Source organism: Chanodichthys erythropterus, chromosome 10 (genome assembly GCF_024489055.1).
Source record: "Chanodichthys erythropterus isolate Z2021 chromosome 10, ASM2448905v1, whole genome shotgun sequence".
NCBI classification, from domain to species: Eukaryota; Metazoa; Chordata; class Actinopteri; order Cypriniformes; family Xenocyprididae; genus Chanodichthys; species Chanodichthys erythropterus.
In genome coordinates this window covers 6,551,657-6,568,438 of record NC_090230.1, presented here as the reverse complement: position 1 = coordinate 6,568,438, position 16,782 = coordinate 6,551,657, and the positions used below count along the sequence as shown (strand labels likewise).

The following is a 16,782-nucleotide window of genomic DNA, read 5'->3' as shown; positions in this document are numbered from 1 at the left end:
TCTCTGCTTACGAGAATACTTGCCAATAACGGGCACACATAATTTTGTGTGTTTTTGTCCGGTTTCAGGTGTTTGTTCACAGAGATCCACTTCACACAGACAGCGCACCAGTGCAGATTTGAGTGCTGTTTTGTGTCTTATTGTGCTTGAATGGTTTAATAGCACTTGAATGAATGATAGTGTCGTCATATATTGTAACACTAGAAAAAAGTGCCGGGAAAAAAACTTGTTTAACGCGTTAAACTGACAAAAAATTAATCACATGCGTTCATTTTGACAGCCCTAATAAAATGATTAAATAGCCTGATTAAAAAATACTGTTAAGTTCTGAATAATTCATATGTAAAATTACATATAAAAGGTGATTTATTATTTTATTGTTATATTTAACTAGATTTTTAAACATTATTTAAATAAACAGTTGAATAAACAGTTGTTACATTTTTCATGTTTTAGTAATAAATATATGTGAATATTACTGTTTATTAATATGTATTGTTATATTGGTGCCTATAAAATTATTAAATATCAGTGTAAAATACTGTTTTTTTTTTTAAACAAAACCTGTCAAATTATACATGATTTATTATTTTATTGTTATACTTAACTAAATTTTTAAACATTAACCATAATAAATAACCTTATTAAAACAAACAAACAAAAAAAAACCTCTTAAATAAAAGATGCATTGATTATTTTAATTTATTTTATTTTAACAATTTTTTTTTTATGTATTTGACTTCTTGCATTAAACATTTTGTATCTAATTGGTAGCGATGACTGTCTGATATACAAAAAATATAAATTTTAAGACATTTGCGATTGTCATTTGAAATGTAAATTTTCCACTGAACAAGATTTGTGTAGTTCATTCAGATGGTAGGATGTACATTTCTGACAATGTATGCACTTTTGTTCAGGTCGAATGCTGTTAAACGACTCGAAGAAAGGACCCCCTCACGTCCAGTACCGTCGACCATATGGATGTGCAGTGCTAGCCATGAGCGATGTCCTCCAAACCATCTCTGAACTCAAAGAGGAGAAAGACTTTGTGCTCAAAGTTTACACGTAAGTCTCTTCTAATGCACTTTGGAGCCATTTATCTGCTTGATTTATCAATTAAATTGAAAAGAAAGACTGGGGAACTCAGGTCTTAAAGTTTTTGATTCTGATTTTGATTGGTTCATAAAGTATTTGATTTATGAATTGCTGCTCATTTCATAGTTTTCACACATTTGTGTTTCATATCATCTATCATCTCGCAAGGTTTAAACATTTAAATACATATCAAATAGTAGAAAATATTTATGATGCAGTATTTTATTGATGTATTAGACTAATTTTGTCAAAGCTCTGATTTCTGAGCGCGGCTATTTGATTTTCACTGAGCTCAGTTTACACTCATTCACTTCATACACACATTAGACTATTGCATAATAATTTGAGATTTGTGTAATTTTGTGCTATCCCTTGGCTCACCTGTTATTCATCAAACACAAGGAGTGACTGACTATTTTCCCATACACTGGAGTGAGACCTGGACGTCTCTCGAGCTGTCGCGATCTTTCTTGGCGCTCTGAGCGACTAATTGCTGTAGCGCTTCAGTTCACGCAGAGAGCACATGAACCGACCACATAGCCTACCTACCTGTGTCAACACTCCTGTTTTTGCCGGAAGTCTCCAGTATTTCACGCCCATCTCCCTCCCCCCTTCCGTTTTGCTATTTCTCCCAGGAAACTCCCGTAATTTGTATGGCTCAAACCTCGTTATAAGAATAATCAAATAATTATATTATTCCAAGGTTGTCCAGTTGCCAGATCTTGTATGAAACGCATTCTACTCGTGCAATCGACACATCACACAAATTCAAACCCATTTGTGACCTCAACCTGACAACCTACAACCCCGTTGCACTGTTGATATCTGCGAAGTCGACGCGAGAAGTTGAATCCAGGCAAGCATTACAATAAACCTCACAACGATCGAAAAAATAAATAAATAAAAAATAAATAAATAAAAATAAATATATATATATATATATATATATATATATATATATATATATATATATATATATATATATATATATATATATATATATATATATATATGATGCCCCCAGACCCCCCAAACAATTTAATCTGTACACGTCACCTTTTTAACCTCTTTTGAGTTTGCAGGTATATTGTTAGTTTGAAGAAAAATAATTTTCAGATAACTTTTTTTTTAGGCCAAAAAACCCTGCATATGTGAAATCATGTATGTTTTGTGTTGTTTATGATTGCTCTAATCAATCAAACCAAGAAACTACAATGAGCTTTTATCATGTACAAAAACGTTGTTGTTCATCAGGGGGAAAAATGTAAGAAATTGACTGAAAAACGCAGGAAAAAGTGGCTTGTAATTCTGCGTCTGCGGTCGGGAGGAGGCGAGTTGGATAATGCTTGTGTGTGCAGTGACCACTTTGTCAAAAGTTAATACAACTTGCATGGCAAATGACGTGTGCATGGCAACAATTGAACTTTATAACGGCAAAACCTGCATCGCTGCCATGAAACATATCAAAGACTTTATGTGCAACACCCTTAAGTTATATAGACACATAATCTGTGTTGGGTAAGTTACTTCAAAAAAGTTATTAATTACTAATTACATCATCAATGTTGTATTTAAAATACTTTTCTAATTATTCTGTCTGAAAAGTAATTTAATTACTCAATAAGTAATTTAACTCATTACTTATTACTTCTTAAAATCCCTATAAACCTTGACTGGATAGACAATAGAAAGGAAACTCTTTCAATAATTTAAATATGAGTCAAACATGGAATAGTTTAGCCTTTTATAGCTTTTTAAAACATTTTAGCTTCATTAAACCATACTATAATACTTAAAAATCTTTAGTAACAAATAGAGATGTAACAATACCAAAAATGTAGTAGTTGGTACCAATACCACCAGAAGTGCACAGTACTCGATTCCAAAGTCAGGTAGGTCTAATAGTAGCAAGTGAAATTACCACAGAAATTGAATAATCAAATATAAAATAACTCTGCATAGTCATAACTATATAAATTAAAAATAGATGAATCCTTATTAAAGCTTTTATTTTGTTGTTTGATTATCATTTATAATACAGACAGCCAATAGTAGACAGTAGCATGTTTTAAAGGCTGCTGTCACTAAGACCTAATGGACGGAGAATATGCTTTTACACATGCTCTTCACATTCACATAACGCGAACCCACGCGAATCTACACCAAGACGGGCATTTTGACATAACTGTGTGTGTATTTGAACATTTATATGTAATAAACCTCGAAAATCTGACACGAGAGAGAGGCGGCTATGTGTGCGCGCTTTGGTCGAGAGCGCACTGACTGAAGACAGTCTCTCAGAAAGTGCGCGAGTAGTTTTTTCTCCCTAGGACATAGCTTACGTTTTACCGTAATGTTCTTGCCTACCTGTGTCAAAAAAGTGAAGTAATTGGAATATTTCCATTCTGCAAAACAGCCACTCGCTTCTGCCAACATCTTCAGACAGCGACTACACAGCGAACTGGTGCAAAGTTGCAAACTCACGCGCAATTGCACTACAACTATCGATTTTAAAGAGGCAGCGTTCACTTTTACCTTTAGACGACAAATTTTAAATTCAATATTGATTTAACTGTTGAACTAATTTACAGTATGTAACAGTATGTACTTAAAAGTACATTATAAGTAACTGTAATTAAATTACCTAAAAATGAACAGTAATCCCTTACTTTACTTTTTCTTTGGATAAGTAATTTAATTGCAGTTACGACTTACACCCAACACTGCATATAATATAGACATTCCAACAGGTAAGGAGAAATCACGCTTTATGTCTCATACTTAAGGGAAAAACTTGAGGTGCTTTACGCAACCGGGCACTGGAGAAGTTGTTTAGATGACAGGCAAATATTCCAATTCAGTAGAACTATTGCTCCTTTTTATAATGTGAGGATCAAGCCCAACATATGTTGTGATTTTCTGTTTATACTTCTCTTGTAATAGTGTTTAAACCAGTACATTTAGGACTTTCCTCCATCTTGTCCATTCTGCTTTTCACTTTCTGCCCTCCATCTGAATTCATCACGTCATCAGAATCACATGATTGCAAACAAGCTATTATTCATACCCTTGGTAAAAAAAAAAAAAAAAAAAAAAAAAAAGGCTGTGAAAATAAATCTACATCATTAATTTATTTAAAAAAATTACAAAAAATATATAACCTTTCATTGGATAATAAGAATTTTAAATGGGAAGGGGGTGGCGGGGAGAATCTCATTATGAAATTAAAGTTTTTCTCTAATACACATTGCTCACAATTAATCATACCCTCTCCAGACCCTTTAAATTCCCAGGTCCATGTTGGGACTTTTCCTCTTCAATTTTCTATAGGGTTCAGGTCAGGGGACTGGGATGACTATGGCAGAAGCTTGGTTTTGTGTTCAGTTACCCATGTTTGTTTTTGGATCGTTGTCCTATTGGAAGATCCAGCCTTGGCCCACTATATGATTCTAGCAGGGACAGTCAGGTTTTGTTTATCTGTTGGTATTTGATAGAATCCATGATGCCATGTATCTGAACAAGATGTCCAGGATCTCTGGCAGAAAATTAGGCCCCCAACATATTTTTTCATCCCTGTTTGCACTAAACCCATCTTGACCATATAACGTCTGAAAAGTAACTGACACTTAAAAGTAACTGGAGAGAAAAAAAAAAAAAAAAAAAAAGTAAACACTCAAGATGGGTTTGATGCACACAGGGATAAAAAAGGACCCCATGTGTAAAATGAAATATACTGCTGGATGTTTATTGTTACAGCAGTATATTCTGCCAGCGATCAGTTTTTCTTGTTCAGATACATGGCATCATGGATTCTATCAAATACCAACAGATAAAAAATCAAAACCTGACTAGAAATCATATAATAGGCATGGTTGGATCATCTATCAGGACAATGATCCAAGACAAACATCAAAATCAACTCAAAATGGGTCACTGACGAGTAGCACCAACATGGAGCTGGTAATGTGAAGAGTCTGGAGTGATTCTGTGTGAAGGAATGGTCTCTGATCTCTTGTCAGGTGTTCTCCAAACTTATCAGGCATTATAGGTGAAGACTCAGAGCTGTTATCTTGGCTAAATGAGGTTGCAAAAAGTATTGAATAAAAGGGTATGGTTACTTGTGAGCATATACACAAAAAAAAGCATATACAATTCTTATTCTCCAATGAAAGGTTAGATTTTTGTACATTTTTTTAAATAAAAGATCAAAAGGATTAAGATTTATTTTCACAGCCTTCTTTGGTCATATTTACCAAGGGCATGAATAACTTTGAGCACAACTGTATATTAAACCATGAATGAAAAATCGCTCGCTTGTCTTATTAAATCTACAGTCAAACACTTGAACGCTGATGGATTAAAACCACTCAGGAATATATTAACTTCTCTGTTCCAAATAGAACTGAGAATTATTGTAGCACCATTTGAGATTTGCAAAGCTGAACATTGTAAACACAAATTCATGTAAAATTGATGTACACTATGCAGTGTACGGATCAGAGGAACATATTTGCTTCATGACTGACAGGATGTTTTCTCAAACTCAGATTTGTCATTGCATCTTGATAAATGATGTAAGATTTGCATGCCAGAACAGCTCTGTTCCAAATCTAAAGATGCTGCCTACTTACAGTATACAGCATTTTAAAGCGTCATAGACATGCTTATGTCATTGAGGCTTTTTCATAAGGTAGTCAAATTTAAAAGAAAGAAATCATTAAAGTTAGTAGACGGTTTAAGAAAAATCCCAAACTATACTTGTTTCATTCAATATAGGTACACTGTAGTTGTATTTTACATTTCATCCAAGGGGTGTGACGAGACAGGTATCTCACGAGACGAGACGAGACTCGAGATTGAGTTCACGAGACGAGAAGATTTTTACTCACTATTTTTAATAAATCCTCAATGGCGAAATACATGACTAGAAAAAATAATCTGCAGGTGTATTTGAAATGTTTTAACTAATCATCTTGTAATGAATGTCATTTCAGTTCTACTTTCTGAGTATGAGTTATCATATGCAGTAAAAGACAACAATACTCAAGCACTGTAAAAGGTTTTGACTGACTTCTGTCCTGTATGATTTCAGTCTCTTCAGACCTTACTGTACATGATTTATGAGCTTCTACAACTCTTGACCTCTTAACTGAACTCCTTTCCACAAACTGATCATAGAAATAAAAACAGTATAAATAAAAATGGCAACACTTTACAATAAGGTCTCATTTATTAACATTAATGAATTAACCAACATCAACTAACAATGAGCAATATATTTGCTACAGTATTTATTAATCTTTGTTTATGTTAGTTAATAAAAATAGTCATTCATTGTTAGTTCATGATAGTTCACAGTGCATTAACTAATGTTAACAAATGAAACCTTACTGTTTGTGCTTAATACGATTAAGAGAAAACTGTTATTAATTTTTTATGGTAACGCTTTACAATAAGTGCAACCATAATCACACTCTCTCTATATTCAAAGTGCAAATAAGACCAAAGTTTTCTCTGATTCAGAGCTAAGAGATGGTTACAACTACACTGCCCAGCCTAAAATAGCTTTCATATTGAGAGATATTTGCGTTCATCTAGGGCTGGACGATATGGCCAAAATTTATATCACGATATAATTCTAAATTTCGGTCGATACGATATAATTCCGATATCGATATGAACTATATAATAGCCTCAGAAAAACTGCCAAGAACGGCCACAATGGATGTCTGTACCGCACCGAAACCGTGACCCTAAAAATAGGACTACTGTCAAATAAAAATAAAGAAAATAAGAACAAACAATCAAACTACAAGAAACATCACAAATAAGTACAATAAAGCAAATATTCAAATAAAATAAACAGTGCTTTTCAGGTTTTTCAGGTATGTAACAGTAGTTCCCTTTCAAGGGAACTCGCGTTGCGTCGAGATATTGACGCTTTGGGAACGCAACGCGTGATGTCGTCATGAAGCACATGTGAAATCCGTCCAATGGTGTGATGAGACGTCAGAGGCGGGTGACGTCACGACCAGGAAACTATAAAGCACACTCAAACAAAGCAGCGCTAGCTTCTGTGTCTTCAGTAGCGCTTTATGTGACTCGTTTGTCTTATTTGGTGGTGTTTGTGACTCTCTATATATCTATATATTATGGCGGATCAGCAGTTCAGACCGTGTGTTCATCCCTGCCCACGTTTTATTACGAGTGGGGACACACATGGTCTTTGTGTTGCTTGTTTGGGAGCGGAGCATGCACGGTCAGCACTCGAGGGTGCTGGCTGTGAGCATTGTGAGCTGCTTCCTTTACGGACGCTCCGCTCCCGCCTGGCACTCTTTGAGGAGGGCGCTCAGGCTCGCGGTCCTCAGGGTTCGGGTCCCGCTGTTGCCGAGGCACAGCGTCGATCTAGATCTTGGGGATCGCAAATGGATTTATCAGAGGGGTTTGAGACGGGCGCTGCCTTATCTCAGCCTTTACCTGATAGATCTAGTGCCTTTTCTCAGTGTTTGGAAGCACGCCCTGCGGTTCCTTCCACACTGGATCAGGCACCGGTGCTCGAAGCGTACAGCTCTGAGGAGTTGGATGTGGAGAGCATCGATGCAGCGGAGAGTGTGGACTCGCCATCCCACTCTCCGGCTTATGAGGAGTTGGTGGAGGTTGTTACTCGCGCTGTTGCTAGATTAAATCTTGACTGGCCAGCAGAAAGGCAGGACGTTCGTCCCAAAAGCAAATTAGATGAACGCTTCCTGCCCTCGCGAGCACAGCCTCCGCGTCGGGGTCTCCCGTTTTTTCCAGATCTCCACACCGAGGTGTCGAGATCTTGGAAGAAACCAGCCTCGTATCGTGTGCATAGTGCTCAGACCACGCACTATGCATCGATAACGGGGCTTAAAGAGCACGGTTATGGGGCGATGCCTAAAGTGGAGGAGACGCTCGCGAGCTATCTTTCTCCACAGTCAGCATCGTCCCTAAAGGCCCGACGCTGCCCACTAAACCAGTCAGAGTCACATCTGGTTTGGTGGGCAAAGCTTATACAGCTTCTGGTCAGGCGGCAGCATGTCTTCACACCATGGGCGTGCTGCAAGCCTACCAGGCTGAATTATTGGGGGATATTGATGAGAACGGGGGCATTTCGCCCGACGTAGTCGATGAGCTACGTCGGGCTGCAGATTTATCTCTCCGTGCCACCAAAGAAACGGCCAAATCTGTAGGCCGCGCTATGGCAGCTCTAGTGGCCACGGAGAGACACCTATGGCTGAATCTTAGTTCCATCAAGGATAAAGATAAAAACTTCCTTCTGGACGCCCCACTTGCGCCCCCTGGCCTTTTCGGCGACGCCGTCAACACTGTCGTCGAGAGGTTTCAGGAAGCTAATAAGCAAGCGGCGGCGTTCCAAAAGCTCCTCCCCCGTAGATCTCATATCCCCGGGGCTGCTCAGCAACACCAGCAGCCCCAAACATCAAAAGCCAGCTCCTCACAGCAACACCGTGCCACTCAAAAACAGAGCGTCACTACCCGCGCTCCTCCTCAAAGATACGGGGGGTCGGGTGGTCGTGCTCAGCCGCAGCCTTCAAGGGGTAGGACAGATCTGAGGAATGTCATTATCGCCAAGAAGGCTGCGGCGAAGAAGTCCTGACGCCACGAGTATCAGGACTCTGAGGGCAGCCCCCTCTGGAGGGAAATGGTGTACACCTCCTCCTACAGTGCCCAGTTCCCTTCAGTGCCCTCAGGGGGCCGTTCTGCTAACCCTGCCACCTCGTGTGTTTCAGGGCGCAGTGGTTCCCAGCGAGCATTTATCCATGTGTCCGCCCGGAAACGTAGCGGCACTGGGGTGCTCGCTCCCTCTGAGGAGGGTCTCAGAACAGTCAATTCTGGTGCCCCCTGCCGGTGCGCCGCTTCAGGGCACCGAATTGATTGTTCAAATTACACCAGAGGCCAGTCTCGAGAGACTGGTTCCCTTAGTAGAATATCTGACAGCGTGGAAACTACTGCCAAATATTTCTCAATGGGTCCTGCGTACAATCGAAATAGGTTATGCCATTCAGTTCGGGTCTCGCCCGCCCAGGTTTATGGGGGTCCTTCCCACAGTAGTGGGTCCCGAGCAGGCTCTGGTTATGGAGCAGGAAGTAAAGACTCTCTTGGAAAAGGGGGCCATAGAATATGTACTCCCAGCCAACAGAGAGAGCGGCTTTTACAGCCGGTACTTCATAGTTCCAAAAAAGGATGGGGGGTTGCGTCCCATTTTGGATCTGCGTCTGCTGAACCAGTCAGTGATGAAGCTCAAATTCAAAATGTTGACTTTACGACAAATCGTGTCACAAATCAGGTCCGAGGACTGGTTTGTCACGATCGATCTCAAAGACGCGTACTTCCACATCTCCATCCTTCCACATCACTGGAAGTTCCTAAGGTTCGCTTTTGGGGGCAAAGCTTACCAGTATCGGGTTCTTCCGTTCGGCCTAGCACTTTCACCCCGCACTTTCACCAAATGTATGGATGCAGCCCTGGCACCTCTTCGTCTTCAGGGAATTCGCATCCTCAACTATATCGACGATTGGCTAATATTAGCGCAATCACAGCAGTTAGCGATTCGGCATCGAGATGTCGTCCTCGCTCACATGGGAAAGTTGGGGCTCAGGTTAAACGCCAAAAAGAGTGTGCTCTCTCCGGTTCAGAGGACCACTTTTTTGGGTGTGGTTTGGGACTCAGTAACGATGCAGGCGCGTCTTTCGCCTGCTCGTATAGAATCGATCCTTTGTACCGTAAACCGAATGAAGCTAGGCCAGTCACTCACTGTGAAACAGTTTCAGAGACTATTGGGGCTGATGGCAGCAGCGTCCAACGTGATTCCGTTTGGCCTGCTGTACATGAGACCCCTACAGTGGTGGCTCAGAACCAGGGGGTTCTCTCCGAGGGGGAATCCTTTTCGCATGATCAAGGTCACGCGGCGATGCTTACGTGCCCTCGACATGTGGAAGAAACCCTGGTTTCTATCCCAAGGCCCGGTGTTGGGAGCTCCTTGTCGTCGCAAGATGCTATGTCCTGTCGAGGCAGGGGCTGAGGCCGGGGGAATGGAGGCTCCATCCCCAGGTGGTGGAACAAATTTGGGGGGTATTTGGAAAGGCTCAGGTGGACTTGTTTGCGTCTCGGGAGACGTCTCACTGTCCGCTCTGGTTCTCCCTCACGCATCCAGCTCCTCTAGGGCTGGATGCCATGGTACAGACGTGGCCGAGGCTTCGTCTGTACGCTTTTCCCCCGATCGCTCTGCTCCCGGGAGTCCTAGAAAGAGTTCGCCAGGACCAGGTCCGGCTCATCTTGATAGCCCCTTGTTGGCCGGGCAGAGTATGGTTCTCAGACCTAATATCCCTTCTCGACGGCTCTCCTTGGAAGATTCCGATCAGGAGGGATCTCCTGTCTCAGGCGGGGGGCTCAATATTTCACCCTCGCCCAGAACTTTGGAGCCTGTGGGCTTGGCCTCTGAGGGGGCTCAGCTCATAGACTCTGGTCTTTCAGCCGAGGTTGTTAGTACCATTCTTCATTCTAGGGCTCCCTCCACGAGGAAGTTATATGCGCTGAAATGGAAGCTTTTCACTGCTTGGTGTACTGTTCGTCAGTTGGACCCAGTTATCTGTCCTGTTGGTTCAGTTCTCGAATTTTTGCAGGAGAAGTTCTCTGCAGGGTTATCTCCCTCCACCCTTAAAGTTTATGTGGCGGCCATTGCGGCTTACCATGTACCTTTGGCTGGGGTATCCCTGGGGAGGGACCCTCTGATCACCCGCTTCCTTCGTGGCACTCTGAGGCTGAGGCCTGCGGTACGCTCGAGGGTTCCGGCGTGGGATTTGGCCGTGGTGCTCCAGGGCCTTTCCCTAGCTCCCTTTGAGCCTATTGAGGAGGTGCCAATTAAGTTTGTCACTTTAAAAACTCTTTTCCTCCTCGCTATTTCTTCTCTCAAGAGAATTGGGGATTTGCAAGCTCTTTCGGTGTCTCCGTCGTGCTTGGAATTTGCACCTGGTATGGTTAAAGCTTTCCTTTATCCCAGACCTGGGTACGTCCCTAAGGTCCCCACTAATGTGGCTAGACCCATTGTACTGCAAGCCTTCTGTCCTCCCCCTTTTAGGGATTCAGACCAGGAACGCTTCAATCTGCTTTGTCCTGTTCGGGCATTAGACACTTATGTACACAGAACTGCCCTGGGGCGTAAGTCAGAGCAGTTGTTCGTATGTTTTGGGTCCCCTAGTGTTGGGGCCCCGGCGTCTAAGCAGAGAATGAGTAAGTGGGTAGTTGAGGCTATCTCACTTGCGTATGAGTCGGCCGGGCTTCCTTCCCCTTTGGCAGTCCGGGCCCACTCCACTAGGAGTATGGCGGCTTCTAAGGCTCTGCTTTCAGGAGTATCCTTACAAGATGTTTGTGATGCGGCAGGCTGGTCCTCACCACATACATTCGTCAGGTTTTATGACCTTGACCTTGGCTCCACTCCTGGGGCCAGGGTTCTGTCTAGTGCTGACGAGTCACATTAGACAGGCATTGGTCAATATGGCTGCGTGGGTATATACGTTCCCAAAGCGTCAATATCTCGACGCAACGCGAGTTCCCTTGAAAGGGAACGTCTCGGTTACTTATGTAACCTTAGTTCCCTGAAGAGGGAACGAGACGTTGCGTCGCCCTGCCATACTTCCTGCATGCTTGTCAGCGACTACTTCAGACTCTTGAAGCTAGCGCTGCTTTGTTTGAGTGTGCTTTATAGTTTCCTGGTCGTGACGTCACCCGCCTCTGACGTCTCGTCACACCATTGGACGGATTTCACATGTGCTTCATGACGACATCACGCGTTGCGTTCCCAAAGCGTCAATATCTCGACGCAACGTCTCGTTCCCTCTTCAGGGAACTAAGGTTACATAAGTAACCGAGACGTTTTCAGGTACAGAAAATGGATAAAGTAATCAAATATAAAATAACACTGCATATTATCTTTACTGTATATAAGATGAATCATTATTGAAGTTACAAAAACTATTTAGTCAAGATCAGTGAGTGATTTCTTTGTTATTTGATTTAACATTAAAAACAGGCAGCAGGAATAGTTTTTTTTCCCTTTAAGACAACCAGTACATATACTGTTACACATGCGCTGTCTTTCTCGACTGTTATACGTTCACTTAAGACATAACTGACTATGTTTGCTAGGATACTCGACAAGACGGGCATGTTGACATCATTTTTTGTATGAATGTGGCCGTCGAAGCGCAAGACTTGAAAGAGAACTCAGTATTTGCGCGCTGTCTGAAATAAGCGTGTGCGCGCTTCGGATGAGCGCACACAAATCTTCTCACAGCGCGTGCGAGTTCTCTCTCTTTCGCGACTTGTTCTTGAAGGTTTAAATCAGCAAGGCTTAACGGAGTTTAGTTTAAACACAGATAGCAATGTGTGCTGTTCAGGTCTCACCTGCGTTCGCGCGCTATCAACACCCGGGTGATGAAGGCGTAAATGACTGGACATTAGAGCATACGGCACTAACGTTAGCTGTTAACATTTTACAAAGGGTGACTGTTTTGTCCACGCTTTTTGATTATCGTTGTTGTAACGTTTTGTGTATCCATCGACTGAAACATACATTATCTGAACTCTGTCTGTTTTCCACGTTGCTATTTTAAACAAACCATATTAACCAATAGATACGCTGATGGCAGCGTGTCTCTGTGGTGTACGTCATCACGCAAATAGCCAATCTTGTTCTGCTCTTTCTAACCGCTGCGCCTCAAGTCAGTGAGAAATGCTGTAATGTATATCGAAATACCGGAAATGTGTTTAAAAATCATATCACCGTTATCGAAAAGAATTATATCGCGATATATATTGATATTGAATTATTGTCCAGCCCTACGTTCATCAGGGAGCCGCTTTCAAAATGCGGGGTATTGGAATCGCGTTTGAATGTGTGCTCGCGTTTACTTTCACGATCGCGCGTAACTCTATAAATATGGAGCGGTGGCAACCGTTATCCAACTGAATTAAATGTTTTAATTTAAATACAAAACAAAACGACAGTGGAGGCATAATGTAAACGTAGCAGTGGCATATTCTTTCCTAATCCTCCTAACACTCTGTCATAGCAACATCACAAGACTACTTTTCGCCTCGACGAGAAATCTTGTCACATATTAGTCTCGCGAGATCTAGTGACACCCCTATTTCATCCAATATTTATGTGCTGTTTTGTTATGCTCACTTAATTGTTGTGCTATTAGCATCGCAACATGCTAACATGAAACTGTATTGGAACAAATTGGGAACATTCTAATTCAGTCTCTCATGAGGTTTCATTTGATAGAATGCTTTTATATTTTGTATTTCATCCAATGCACAGTGTATTATGCTTACTAGAGTATTACGCTATTAGCGTAGCAACATGCTTACATCATAATTTATTGGAATGATTTGTGAACATTCTAATTCAGTCAATAATTTCAAATAGTATGCTTTTATAATTTATATTTCATCCAATACTTATATGCGCTGTGTATTGTTATGCTTACTAGAGTATTGCGCTATTAGCATAGTGACATGCTAACCTCACACTCTATTGGAATTAATTGTGAATGTTCCAATTCAGTCAGTCATGATGTTCCATTTCAGTTAGTATGCTGTCAAAGATGGTAGTTGTCAATGTAGGCAGCATACTATTTTTTTTTTTTTTTTTGGGAAATATGCTAATAATTGGCTACATTTTTAATTATATTTGCTACAGTTAATAATTAGCAACAATAGCTGCAGCCTACATTTGCTGTTGTTTATTACAGAAAAGATACATCATACATTATTTCTGCTGTGAAGCTCTCTCTAAAACCCTTCCCCTGTGGACGGTGACACGTGGTTGAGTCCTCTAGCTATCTCCATCACAGACTTTCATTACCTCTGTGTGCAACCGTGCAGAAAGCCTCCTCTGTTTTATTGGCTGGGGAACTGACAGAACTGGTAAAAGAAAGAGAAATCAAAGAAGAAAAAAATAAAGGTGTATATTTGGACAAAGATGGAAAAAGGGGGCAAGATTTGTTTGGATACCCCAGCAATCAAAATGACAAGCAATCATGTGATATTAAGTCATCAGTGTCTGTGAAACTGTGAGAAATATAGTAACATTGAAGTGAAGAATCTGTCTGTTTTCACAAGCTGTTTCTCTTGGTGCTGCGGGGATGCATTAGTCGCATTGTCGTGATGAACCTCTGGCTGTTCTCCATCAATAAAACATATTAATCGTCCATTGTGCGTGAGGGGTGAGATCTTTTTGAATGAGATGAGATTATTTCTAGTAATTATTGTTTTGTATGTATAAAATGTGCTAATATAATGCATAATTTTCATTATCAGATTATTGGATTGGGTTTTTTAAGCACTAGATAGATAGATAGATAGATAGATAGATAGATAGATAGATAGATAGATAGATAGATAGATAGATAGATAGATAGATAGATAGATAGATAGATAGATAGATAGATAGATAGATAGATAGATAGATAGATAGATAGATAGATAGATTTGCATGCATGTTTTTGAGGGTCTCATCATGGAAGTGTGTGTTCAGGCTGTGCTTGTTTCTGGGGACATCTAGTGGTTGACTGCTGGGTTCATAACGGCATGGCACACCAGGCTAACAGTTGAGCCAATCAGATTTGCATGAGATATCCCTTTATGTTCTGTAACATAGCACTTTCCATCAAACAGCCTGTGTTGGTGTAATGCCGTTGTGACCCTGCGAGCAACAGACCAGAACCACCCTAGACGCCCTTGGAGCCAGTCGCCATGACAGCCAACCAGATGGACTCTGTGGGAGTTTCCACAAAGCATCTGCCCGCTATGCCACCACAAACCCTAGCATTAGCATAGCACGGAAGTCCCTTTTCAGCTGCCATGGCGGGTTTAGTCACTTCTAGATCAGGCATTAATGATATCACTTCCCCTCAGGCCAGAAACTGCTGTTCTCGAAGCTCCATCAGCTAGCCCACAGCGATTTAGCAGCTTCTGATGCTGGAACGTAGCATATGGCTCTTTTCCCTCTCCTGGGAGCTCCACACTTCTCTACTTTTAAGCAGTAGAGTGTCGTGATTTGCTTCATTGTGTGATGACTCTTAACCCTTGGCTGTACTTGACTGCTTGTGTCTTTCACCCACCAGCCTATCGTTCAAAGTGGCAATTGACAAATGCAGCATGCAAATGCTAATGCAGCTGTGCCAGTTGGAGTTAATTGTCTTGATTGTAGGTTATTGTACTCTCAAAGTCAAAGATATCCCCCTTTTCTATAGAAAAAGACACTGGATACAACCTAAACCTTTATAGCACCAGGGTCATTCTAATCATATTTTATTTTATTTTATATTTTAATCTAATTCTAGTACAATCTTTCTAACACCAATGGCAAAAAAAAAATAAAAAAAAATAAATAAATAAAAATTGCACAAAACTTTTTAAATGAATTATATTATTAATTTCCTATTTGTATTATATTTAATAACCTACACATAGAACAATATCTAAAATATCTAATAAACTGCTAAATTTTAAGTTGTTTTTTTTTTTTAATTATTATTCAAAATAGATTTCACGTTTGTCATATTCCTGTGTCATTCTGAAAAGTAACGGCAAAAGTCCCACAATGATTTTTTTTTTCTCTCTTTTTTTTTCTCAGTGTAAATCCTGTTCTACTCGGAAATTCGTCACATTAACATACAGGGCCCTATTTTAACGTTCTCAGCGCATGGTCTAACACGCATGCCGCAAGTGCACTTAGGGTGTGTCCAAATCCACTTTTGCTAGTTTAAGGATGGGAAATATGGTTGGCGCTCCCGGCACGTGATCTAAAAGGGTTGTCTCTATTCTCTTAATAAGTAATTGGTATGTTTTGGGTGTAACGTGCAATAAACCAATCAGAGTTTCATCTCCCATTCCCTTTAAAAGCCTGTTGCTCTCGCACCATGGTGGACTCGCTATTTACATGACGGAATTTGCAAGCGGATAAACTGAACGCTCTTCTAGCGAGGAAACAGATCTGCTTTTGCGCAAGGTTAAAGCGTGTGAGCAGACCATCTACTGGACAAGCCAGATTTCACCAAAGCATTTTTATCTTTATGCACACAGTAATAATCTTTTACATTGTAATCCTTTTATTTTTAAAATTTGGCATGTTTGTGTACTGATGCTTGTCCCTGTGTGTGTGTAATAAACAGAGCGTATGCATGTTGTGCACCCACATATAGGCGCATATTATGAACGCACTCTTTACATAACACAACAAATATTGCGCCATTGACTTTAGACCAGGTTTCAGTTGGTCAATGACGCAGTCTATTTCAGTTGCCTCAAAATAACAATGCGCCAACAACACACACCTTGTTTTCAGACCAGCACGCCCATGGGTGTACAAATGGGCCGCGCAAATGCATTTGCTATTTAAACAACATGGTGCTGGACATGAAAATGGTGATTCTGTTGGGCTGAACCTAGCAAAAAACACTTGCGTAGCACATGCAGCTGCATTGCACCAGGTGTATGATAAGGCCCACAGTAGTTACATATAAACTGATGAATTACATTTGTGACTCCAAGAATCTAGGAATCACCAGAATTAGGGATGTCCAGATCCGCTCACGTGATCGGAAATCGGGCCCGATCACGTGGTTTCAGGCTCGA

At 40.9% G+C, this 16,782-nt stretch overlaps 1 protein-coding gene across 11 annotated transcripts in view; it reads left to right on the top strand.

Moving 5' to 3' along the window:
• Positions 1 to 16,782, top strand: part of dock3 (dedicator of cytokinesis 3) — a 276,148-nt gene that overhangs the window by 202,670 nt on the left and 56,696 nt on the right. For all 11 annotated transcript variants that reach the window (XR_010896060.1, XM_067395896.1, XM_067395895.1 and 8 more), the window contains one exon: positions 921 to 1,068. Coding sequence is in view for 10 of the 11 variants with exons in the window: in XM_067395896.1 (XP_067251997.1) it covers positions 921 to 1,068 (148 nt within the window). In the remaining variant the exon portion in view is untranslated. The remainder of the gene's footprint in view (positions 1 to 920; positions 1,069 to 16,782) is intronic.